The following is a 12,373-nucleotide window of genomic DNA, read 5'->3' on the forward strand; positions in this document are numbered from 1 at the left end:
AACCGCACTGTTAAAAATATTCTATGCCAAATTACTGGTCTGGTCCTGGCAGCAGTTTTACGACTCTGAGACCGGTAAATTTGAAAAATATTTTCCCGTAAATAATATTGACCGTAATTTATTTTTACAAAGACTGACTGTTAAAATTTTTACGGAAAATTCCCGTTACCTGACGTAACGGAAAACGGCTGTAATACCAAGTTACTGGTCTGGTCCAGTGCAGCAGTTTTACACTGATGAGACCAGTATATTCGAAATAACTCTCCCCGTAATATGATTTTACACATGCTGACCGTAGGAAATTTTACGGAAAATTTCTGTAACTAAAGGTAACAGAAATCTGCTGTAATATCAATATACTCGTCTGGTCCCTTGCAGCAGTTTTACGTTCCTGAGACCAGTAAATTTGAATCAGGTTTATTTGGTGAGGGAACACGTAAAAAAAAGAAGTGTGGATAATGACGAAAATCCAGTCTTTCTTGTGGAGATCATCAGTCAGCAACTGCCTGAATGAAGAAGGCTTCATCAAAACTTCAGCAGCAGTTGAAGGACTGTACTTTCGGCCATGCTCTTTTGTAGGTTCTTCTATGATCTAAACAAAGATTATGCAGTCTTTAACACAGTTACAATTTGGAAACTTTGAGACGCTATAGTATGACATACTGCGACTTATCATATTCTTGTCAATTTCTCGAATAATGATGGCCTAGGATAGCGGTGTCGAATATAAGGCAATTCTGAGTAGTTTGAAAAACCCCTGTATTACCAAGCACATTTCTAACAAATGTTAAGATATTATTGTAAGAAATACTTTCCGCAAGGTCACAAATGTCAAGATCAAAGACCATGATATAATTATCCAACAGTAGTGTTATGGTTTTACTCCAGTCATCATCAGGAACAAGTTGGTGATACTGACATCCAATTCCCAAAACTTCAAAAAGTGCACACTGAGTTCATATTTTTATGGAGAAATGAGCCCAAAAGTAGTTATTCGTGAAGTGAAAAAAATACTGTTATATGTAGGTCGCATGGAGAATATAATAGTTATAAAAAATACAATTCAAATATATTTGGTCGCACTGCTGTATCACTTCTACTCGAAGGCCCCAGACAGACAGAGAAACCCGAATGACGATTAATAATTAGCCAAATTCTAACGTCTGCGTTTACAATTAAATCACTTGTGTTCCTCAAAGCGCATAGCCGGTACGATGAGTTAACGGCAGATTACGAATAAAACAAAGGGAGCATACAAATATGTCAGCTGATTCCGTCGTTAGAGTCAGTGTTTTAGCGGTTGAATTCAAACGATCAATCTTCGAAGTTTTGCCAAAATTCCGTTGTTTGCGAGTAAAGGTGCTGCTAAAATATATCCATATGATATGATCGTGAATGTTATGTAGGCTAATATACCAAAATGTATACAGGATTGATAATAAACTATTCAAGTGAAAAGTAAGGGCGGGCGTTTTGATGTACCGTAACATTTTGGAATGATTTGACTGATCCGGCCCGCGAGCGGTTTGAAAGTTTGAATCCGGCCAGCGACGCAAGCTGAGTTTGATACCCCTGGCCTAGGACTTCGTACCTGAATCATCTTTTCCAGCGTGATTGCAAACTTTTCTGGCAATATTCCTTTGCATCGCACGTCCAATGTATTTCGCACGGCACCGTGCACCGACGTCATGATTCATAATGCCATAACGCTTCCATTTTCGTGTAGTTCAATGACAGAAAATGTAATACATTCTTATAAGCCATAACTTCTGTTCACCATTAAACTGAAACGAAAATACATACGTCTTCAGAAACAGGACTGAGAATAACTTGCCAGGTTTGAGCTCGGATACTGCTATACCTACAATATCTGCTATCAACACCTGCAGTATTCTAAAGCTAGAGTTAAGCTGTGACTTTGAAACCCTCAATATCTTACAGCAACGCATCTTGTTATTATCCAATACGAAAACATCGCGTCGATATAATATCTATCTCGGAACATTCAGTCGCACGTGCTCAGGCTCCGATATGTCTGACGTCTGACGCCGCTATGTCTGGAATATGTATGACGTCACAATGTACTGTTCGCTCGAGCAGCTACGAATTCATGATCAAACAATCAATAAGGCCATTCGCAGGAAAAAGGTAAAGGACGTATACTACTCTCGTCGCAATGGCAAAGGAGCATGGCGGCAAAACACCAGCTCCAGTGTTTCGATATATAGTTTACATCATACATGCGTTAAGGAGTCTACAATGGTGGCAGAACTGGTTCAACAGATAATTACACAAAAGATCATACCTGCAGTAAAACTACATAACATACCAAATTCGCTTGGCATGCTACTATTGCTAGACCTTGATGTCTCAAAGGATACTATTTATAAAGCGATATAAACGATGGTATCCACAATGCCCAAATGTTCGTATACCATTCACCGATTAGCATTCAACACGGCCATCGATGTCGTAATTTGCTTGATGATTGAAACATTATGTAATGACGAAAATCATGTCCATAAGACCGTAAGCGTGTAAAATGATCGAATTGTAAGTGCTATAGCAATGTTGCAAATAATGATTATCCAGTAAATCGCTTTTACGAATGCAAAAGTAAATCCGGAATACTTATTATCCAGTAAATTGCTTTTACAAATCCAAAAGTAAATCTGAAATACTGGTTATCCCGTAAATTGCTTCTACGAATTTAATCTGTAATTCTTTTACCCTCTAAAAACAAGTAAATTTACTTTTGACGTGCCCGTATATTAATTTAACGGGCATTTACCGTTAATATAACTGACGGGACAAATTTACCGGTATAATTTGGGTAAATCTACGAATATTTCTAAGAGTGCGGTTGTTGGCATTGATGCCGTTCAGTACGCGACAAACGGCATATAAATTTTTCGTCCTTTTGAAAAATGGTTTTTAATGAAGCGTCATCGTCCTCCATCTGAAATAGTCGAACACACCCAAATTAAATATGCTGACAAAACGCGCGAAAAAGCATTCACTTGTTGAGAAAAATTAATTTCAATGTATCACGGAATTAATCGTTGTCGTTCAGCGGATCCATCGAATTAATACGATATTTCACATTCGGGGTCTCGTAGGGGAACGTATAAACTTGCATGGAGAATTTATTTGGGATCCAAGTAAGAGTAGATAAGAACAGTGGGATGACTGAGGCTTATCAGAACTAAAGTTTTTTTTCGCCACGGTCAGAGACAAGATAACGCTATACACAATACACAAAGATAGATAAAAAGTAGAAATAGATTTTATTGCATCCGTCATGTCGATCCAACTTCTTACATATTTATCCCCATTGCACAATATTTTTGGATCTGTAGGAAGGCTACGCGTATCCATAATTATATTTTTGGCCCTAGCATGGCTTCGTAAGCACGGTCTACGGTTTCATCAGTACCGCGCCTATTCCAGAAATGATACATATTTTTCATCAGATATGCATGACCTCACTTCACGTCCTTAAGATCTCCTGGCGCAGCTTTAGTCATGAAAAGACAGGTTTTTCACGACATGCCTCCTGATGACATGGCTTCAACCCCACGATATCGTATGCACTATTTTGTACACTATTTCGATTTTACCGCATCACTGACGTTACACAGATTTTTGTTTTAAGTTACTGGTCTAACACAAGGAAACGAGATTGAGCAATGTAATGAGCTTTCAAAGTACCATAACTTTCGATGACGGGTTGCGAATTTCAATATTTATAACAATTACAAAAAATTAGGTAACATATATACTGTGTTTTGGTATAAAAAAGTTCTGTCATCCGCTTTGAATTAATATTTCTCACTTGAAAAGCTCCAGATATTTTTCATTATTTCGATCCAACATTTCCAGATGCTCAATCAGATGCTTCGCCGACTTGAAATCTTCCGCGAAAATAAAACATCCCGGTGGAGATATATATATATAGTCCTCTTTTTTCTCTCCCCATACTATCGGTACGAGGCCATAAGTCAATGGCTTATCGAAAAACTTTTCCGTAACGTAATCTTTGCAGTGATAGGAATTTTCGTATGAGAAGTAGAATTTGTACTGGGAAGAATTAATTCCAATTCTTCGTAGTCAATTCTATTTGAAAAGCATTTTCCAAATGTATCTATTCTCAGACCTGATTCAGCCAAATTCCGTATTTATGCCATACGTACGCGTACTCCTGGGGTACTGTATATAAACAATCGGATTTGATTGTTATTACGAGCTTTCTTTTAGAATTCATTATTTCCCATCATGTGGTCATTCGCCGGAGTCGCTTCATAATTGAGTAAAAAGTCGGAATCAATGCTGAAAATATAAAGAATACGTGAATAGGATGACACAAGATATTTAAAATACATTGAATTCGCAGACAAAACATGTTAGGCAACAACAATAAGAGTACTGGTGTCGGTCAGCGACGGCTTGTCCCAAATGTGCAACTGAGGAATTTTCCCCTGTAATTCTGTGCTACTACTACTATAATCAATTGAATAGCATATTCATATTGAAATAAACCCGAATATTTTCGGCTGACAATCGACAGGGGTAATCGTCAGCAACTTGTAGAGAATTCTAAAGAACAGCGTCAATAATCGTAACACAAAATATGACGTCCCCTGCACAAAATGTCGAATACGAGAGCGTTCAATGTGCTATTTTTAGATGATACACGAACTCTTTTTGTTGCACAAGCCTCGGCTGGTGTATTCTGATAAAAGTCGACTCAAACCTCCTGGCGATATATATCCGAATCGAAACCGTGAATTGTGCGATACGTTGAATCAAAGAGCATAGCAGACATGGCGACGGCCATTTCGAAACGCAGTTTTCAATTACACATTGTTTTCCTGATGTACGGCGTGAAATGAACTGTTGTGGATGTGACATTATCAATTACAAACTTGAATTACAAACAACGCTATAGCTATCCACGTTCCACGTTCTCCACGTTCTGTGTAGTACCGGCGATAAAATGTATGCGTGTAGCACAGGGTTGTAACCAAGTCACAAGGCTCCGAGTCACAAGTGAATCTCACATTTATAGTTTTGACTCGAGTCAAGTTGAGTCATTTTCAATTCTCCACCTAGTCAAGTCCGAGTCCGAGTCCAAGTCAGCGAGCAGAGGGTCGAGGCCGAGTCATGGTGTTTTAACTCAAGTCCGAGTCATTGTGTTGACTGCTCAGTTCCTAGCTAAAGTCTTGCTAAAACTACTTTTTATAGCTCAGTTTGGTGATATCGAATGATTCGCATTTATAATATACTAATTTACCTCAGTTTTAACAGTTGCTGGTTGCATTTTAAAGTACCAGTACCAATAGACGAAATCACAATAGTGTCGTTACTTTACTATTCTTCGAAATTACAATGAAAAGTCTGTCTTGGCCGTCTGAGTATCGAGTCACATGACTTGGTTCGAGTCATGCGCAATGACTTGAGTCCAAGTCGAGTCAATACACAAATTTACTCGAGTAGAGTCATTCCCGTATATCTAGAGAAACTGACTCGAGTCAATTCGAGTCATGACCTGAGTCATTATAACCCTGGTCTAGCGCAACGTTTTGTTACCGCCGAATACTTTAAGAATTGAGAAGTCGATAAGTATTTAGATTTTCGGAATCAGTGTGACAGTCACACTCGATTAATATCAGTTATAATAAATTCCAAGCTACTTACGATGAATTGTGTTATCATTGTTGAGGCTGGGCCCGTTCGCATCTTTCCTCTCGTTCCGAGCTTTATTTTCGAACGACATAAATACCAGTTTTTACAGAGAGAATGTGGCGCACAGGAGGAATCCCATGTAGTGAGTTCGAATTAGTGCTACCATGACGTCACGAATTTCCAATTGTGACGTAGCAGTTGATTGGCATGTATATTGTATAGCTCTTTTGGAGTTGAGATGGGAAAAATAGGGCCAATATGGCTTTTCGGACAAAAAAGGTTCCCGGCCACTGCTTTATAAGAAGTAATTTTGCCCACTTGGACTTAGCATGTGGTTCATTTCCTTGAACGTTTCAATTTACCTATTGATTCGAGGGTGAAAGAGGGTAAGGCTGTCATATTCTTAGTAAAAAGTAATGATCCGGCTCCGAACCGGCTCCGGCCAAGAATGAAAAATCCGGCCGGATATCCAATCCGGCTCCTGTCCATGCTCCGACCTAATGCTTCATACCCGAGACTTATGTGGATCACTTCCTCCTGGCATGCCCAAAATACGATTAGCACCGAGTGTACTTGATTGATTATTGCTCAAACTTGAACGACGAATTCACCACATGTAACCTTCTCGTACGGCCAGAACTTCTATCACCTCTCCTTGCGTCCGTCCTGAACAGCAATTTAGGCCATTAATATGTAAATGACTTCTGACTTGTGATCAATGTTCTCTCTAATTTTTCACGAGTCCGCGCGGTCCCACAAACTCACTGCGCGGACTCTTGTACAAGAATGCGTAACCACGGATGGACTCCCGATTTACCCGAAATATTCCCGGTAATGTGTGGTGTTGACAGGAAAAAAGGTCACCAACTCGGCTCGACTCAAGAAGCACCCACTTTTTTACAATAATATCTCCCGATTTCCCGAATTTTTCGAAACTCTGACGTTCGCTGTGAGGGACTAGAGTTTTTTATCGCATTTTAATACCTTTTCCACAAATATAGATGGTGTCGCTTCGTCTGGTATTTTTTTCGAACCACAGGTGGATTTTTTTTGGCGCCGCAAACATTTTTCTGTGCGCGCAGACTTTGTCAGCAATACGCGCATCTTAGATGGAACATCGCTTGTGATACGAAATGTTTGCCATGGCGCACCAGACCGATAAGGTAGTAAGCGCCCCATTGACTCTTTTTCACAATTAATGATAATGATAATTGTAGTCTGCGAAATTAGTGAGCATTGCGAACAACTTGTTATTATACCCACAATATACCGTTCAAGTTCTTTGTATAGTCTACGATAGCAAACAATCTACTCTATTTGATCAATTGATCCCACCTTACAATACCGTTATAACCACACATTGATATGGATTTGAGGGTAGGAAATAGCGAATGGAATTAGGTCATCGAATAGGATCATCTTACCCCCAAATGAAACGAGCGCTAACTCTCCCTTTCCCGACGCCCTAAATATTCCCCCTTCATACTAGACAGCGGATATTGACACGATGATGGACCAATGGATTACAGAAAATCTGATGATAATACACCACGGAGGGACAATGATTCCGATTAAAGTATATACCCTACGCAGACTGTGAAGCTTTATCGCAAATAATCCCTACTGGATGTGCAAGAATACCGGGAAAGTATATTTACAGTTCCGTATAAGAAAATGCCGCGACACATGCTTGTACGAAAGGATGAAGCAATTAGCAATTCATGACCTCACCAGAGGACAATTGGATAGTTTCGTCTAGCTTTATATTGTGTAATCCTATGCCTTAACGTCTTGTTGCAGGATTCGTTCTCCCGGCCAGGGCAATTGTGAAACGCAAAGGCTACTGTTACCATCGCGATATAAAATATGCTGTTTCTTATTCGCTCATGCACAATTGACCAATACACAAAACTATAACGGTAACAACATTAAACCAATAATAGTCAATCTGTAGATTTCTTACCTAGCACTAATGTAGGATAATCATTTTTTAAAACATCGGGAATATTTTGCTAATCACTAGCTCTATGAGCGCTAGGCTCTCGCAAACAGTATTTATGAATTATACAATCACACCAACTGATGTATTGAAAATTGCTACCTGGCTCATCCTGACTTGGACATATATGGACAACATGAAAACATTCATCTTTTCTAAATTTGATTGGTTAAAGTTATACCAATGCAGTTTTTTCTTCAAATTTGACAAGAATTAGTATTTTAACTTGGCAGTTTAATTTTATTCAGAATTAAAGCTACACATGTTTTCCGTAATTATATGATAAATACTGAATTCGCTGCAACTTGAGAATTGAATCATGTTCAGTTCATATCATATCAGAATTCATTCTCATAAGCATGAGAATGACAAATGTCTGTGTGGTGTACACCCGGGGTGGGCAACATACGGCCCGCGGGCCGGATCCGACCCGCGGACAGTTTTCTGTCTTACATGATAATGTGGCCCGCGGCCCTAGTATTCAGAGATTCCCTACTACTTGCGTAAACGTCAAATTGTAGTGACTGTATGTTATTATACACATGTATGCGCAGTGAGCGAGGGTGGTGCTTACTCGTAAGTTAGTCGAAGCGAGAAGACTTGCATTATCGGCATTTACGATGTACTCAACCCGAATGTCATTTGTGGTGATCATGGTGTTTGTCGACTACAATGGTCATTTACACGAGGCAGATATTTCATATTTTTGATTCCGTAACCGTCGACTTGTAGCACGGCACACTTCTAGGCTTTTGTAAGACATCACTTATGCCAGAGGTCGCCAACTCGAAACGGGTCGCGGGCCACTTTGAAATTTGGTAGAGGCCGCGGGCCGCATGAATTCAATATCGAGATAAAATAGGCCACACAGTTGAACAACGACGCTATATCTCATCACCTACTAAACCAGGGTGGCCAACCTGCGGCCGTAGAAGGGAAATTTGTGCGGCCGTGGACAAGTAATTCAATTAGTACCGTATGTGTTGGCGGCCGTCGACATGCAATTTGAATTTACAAATTGAGTCTCGATTTTTTTAGAGATCCTAGTTAATCTTGAAAATTTCTTCGCGCCCTGCGCGATTCAATGTGACTTCGTTTATCGATTTTAATATAGTGGCGCCCTTTGCAATCATAGCCCCACAGTGCAGACGTGAACATCAGAGGAAAATGATGCGCCTCATATAGAAGTACCAACTCGGAGTCTTGGCCTCCTCACTTTACGGATGGTAGGTCAAGAAATAACAGGATGCAACCAAGTGACTAATTATAATTGGCCCACCCGAAGATGCATCATCATTTATATATTATCCTAAATTTTCGAAAAATCAAATCTACAGTTGAATCTGACGATATGGGATGAGAAATAATAGGAAAAATACTATTATTTATGACGAAATTCATAGGTGAATCAGAAAATATTTTCGCGCTTCGCGCGATTATGTACGGCCCATAACATGACCACATTGACCAGTCACCAGTGACCACTCGCGAAGTCGGTGCGTATAGTAAGCCTGTGTGATTAAATAGATAAGTCCGGAGTTCACCGGAAAAGGACATGGACACTTTAGCATGTGTATTTGGCGTCCAGATAATTCATTACGACTATGCCTGGAATGCGGCCGTATAGGCTACATGAGTAGTCGAAATGCGGCCGTGAATGGCAAAAAGGTTGGCCACCCCTATACTAAACTCTAATGAAGAGATATATTGGTGAATTTGTGGTACCGGGCTTATCGAACGCCTTCAAATCTTAATTAGGGATTGTACCGTGTTGATCGATCAGAGAGAAGCAAACATGGTGGTGCCTGTATGACAATGCTGTTCTCAAATCCACATTGTCTTCCTCGCTATTAAAATACATTCATTAAATACGATTTATTCCTTGTGTATGTGGATAAATGGGCGAATAATGTTTCGATTCAGCAATCCGACCCGCCAAGTATTTAATTTTCCTATGTCCGGCCCGCCGACTGGAGAAGTTGCCCGCCCCTGGTGTACACTGTACCGCAAGTGTAAATCGTTTCGCACTATACAGTTTTCCTGTAGCATTTTCAGGAAAACCAGAAATTAGATTACAATTGAATTGTAGCGTAGAAACCTTTCACAAATTTGATTAGAATTAGAATTAGATCAAAGAAACATTTAGAAAAATTAGGATTAAATTACCGGCGCTTCGCTCTAATTATCCAAATATGACAACTACAATTATCTAATTTTTATGCTAGAAGCAATGCAGGGTGACGCCTGTTGCACGTATCTTTACTTGCAAGAGATCTGTTATATGCAAATTCAAAATTTCCACAGCGGTCACTTTCCGGTTCAATGATCTCTTTTTTCGGAGTGGTTGCGGTAGCCCAAAGTAGAATTATCTGTAAGCGTTCAAAACCTTGTCGCAAACGTTACGTAACATGGCGCAGTTTTATAACTATGGTATGTTTCCATATTGGACAATTTACCCGTGCGACAGTTATGGAAATGTCAACGCTTGTGGGGAGGAACTAATAACAGAACAGTGACTTTCGCGCAAAGAACAATTAATTTAACCACATCTATTCATTAAATCAACATGAAGTGGGGTATTTAGGGCATATTCTTTAAACTTGAAATGGCCGAATACTCTACTTATCCAGATGTGACCCGTAAAGAAATTCTAATTTGGAATATAAGGCATCTCACGAAGTAAGGTCGGCGATTTCAGTATTTACTGATATATCTATCGATCATTCGAGTCGAGCAGATAGAGATTATTTTTCCAAGTACTGAAATTATGCCGTTCTTGCCACTTATAGATAATTTATCTACGATAATTACACTTCAGATACTATTCTCAACAGTGACAGGCAGTAAACCTCGATTCGAATCCAGCAGTACATTAAATACTGCATTCAGAATGGAAGCACTCTGTTACTTAATTTCAACCTCTAAGGATAATACTTGTGGGGCTTCTGATGTAAATTACGCGATCGCCAATTGCATGAACATGGGTAAGTGATATTTATCTCACATAGAAACGGTTACTATTATTGCATACAAAGCATGGCATCACAGACCTATTTGTCCAACGCCGCCTCCAGCCGTTCCTCAATCTCTTTTTTGATTTCAGCTTCGTCTTCTGAAATCACGTACCTTGATAATTTACTATACGCTTCGGCGTCTGAATAGAATTTCTGGACCATGCGGGCATTCCGATGCGACCATGCTTTGTAGATGCACCCATTCACAATTTCTATTAGAAGTAGTAGACACCTAGGTGATTTTATGGCAAGTCGCTTGCAACGAAATCTTCCTGGAAGCATTGTCATTATTCACTAGTTAGTAGTTACATTTAAAGATAGGAGCCGAGCAGTACAACTCCAAGTCTATTAGACAACTGTGGTGTCTTCAGCACCGACTTTACGTGAGGATAAACCATAACAACATAAACAACCCCAATATATTGTGAGCTTAATCCAGACAATTGATAGAGACGATTAAATTTGCAGATAATCTTGTAGATATACAGACGTCGGTATATACAATTGAGAAATGTATTCATATTGAAAAAGACGCCAATATTTTCGGATATGGGTCATCGTAAGCAACTACAGTACAGGATTGAATGGAATTTCGTGTTGCTGATGATTACCCCTGATGCGTGTCACCGAAAACATTTAGATTTGTTTCATTATGAATATATTTTTAAATTGGATACAATGAATATTGTGTATCTCATCTGATTGAATTGAAGGAGTGTTTTTCAGCCCATTTGACCGATTGTGATTTTATAGTTACATTGATTATGATATTATAGTATAATATATAATTTCGCCTTGCAATTCGATATCCTGTTTGTTTGTGGTATTCATGTTGTTAGTCGACTAGTCTACTATGGTCATTTACACCAGGCCACTTCTCTTCATTTCTATTCCATAGCTGCCGACATGTACCACGGCCCACTTGTAGGCCTTTAGAAGACATCGCTTAACCGAATGAGATGGTGAGGAGGAGCCTAGATAAACCTCCAGCACTTGACTGTGAATTTTGAAGTCTACCTCGGCCGAAATCGAACCCGCAACCCATTGGTCTGTAGCCGTGGATTATACCACTACGCTATCTCGCCACCTGGTTATCTGGGCAGTCCTTTTCTCCTTAAATGATGCAAAAATCATGTTTGTCGTCGTTATGATGAGAATATATCGTGATAAATAACAAATTTGGCTGTATATTGTTCACAATCGTACCGATACACGATGGATGCAATTAATTCCGCCATTACTGTATCTGCCCCATTCCCGCGATACCACCACGGTCGAATTAGGGGAAAGAGATTGTTACGAAGTAAAAATACTTTTTGGGACAGGTTTATTTAACTTAAAACTTTTTTCGTAACCTATGTTGCGAAATACGTTGGCATTACGTGAAACGAACCGCGTTAGTGTTTGCTGGCATCCGCCAAAGAGATTTTAGTAATTGCGCAAACACGAAGCACTTTGGAGTGAAATAGAAACATAGAAACTCCCAATGGTGTTTCGCTAATTCGGAAAGAATCATTGTTTGAGCATCTCGCTTGGTTTCGTTTGATGTTTGATGACAAGTTGGTTCGAAAGGATCTTTGTACGCTTAAGGTCGCCGTCCTAACCACACACACAATCACATACACATACCCCAGCATCTGCAGATCGGTGTATTGAAGAAGGGATGAAAACAAAG

General features: G+C 39.6%; 1 protein-coding gene across 1 annotated transcript; it reads right to left on the minus strand.

The window, feature by feature from the left end:
• Positions 1-2,859, minus strand: LOC145438764 (uncharacterized). Its single transcript, XM_080316116.1, has 2 exons — positions 1,592-2,859; positions 1-592 (listed from the first exon to the last, which is right to left on the minus strand). Exons 1-2 carry the CDS (start codon positions 1,688-1,690, stop codon positions 305-307), a joined length of 387 nt encoding a protein of 128 aa, XP_080172242.1. The 5' UTR covers positions 1,691-2,859; the 3' UTR covers positions 1-304.
• Between the last annotated feature and the right edge of the window lie 9,514 nt (positions 2,860-12,373).

Source organism: Botryllus schlosseri, chromosome 5 (assembly GCF_051294905.1).
Source record: "Botryllus schlosseri isolate E-star chromosome 5, Bs_hap1, whole genome shotgun sequence".
NCBI lineage: Eukaryota > Metazoa > Chordata > Ascidiacea > Stolidobranchia > Styelidae > Botryllus > Botryllus schlosseri.

Excerpts from the sequence above, each read along its gene's own strand:
- LOC145438764 (XM_080316116.1), bottom strand. The coding sequence starts at position 1,690 with ATGACGTCGGTGCACGGTGCCGTGCGAAATACATTGGACGTGCGATGC. Across the intron at positions 593-1,591 it reads CGCTGGAAAAGATGATTCAG|ATCATAGAAGAACCTACAAA; the intron begins GTACGAAGTCCT and ends ATCTTTGTTTAG.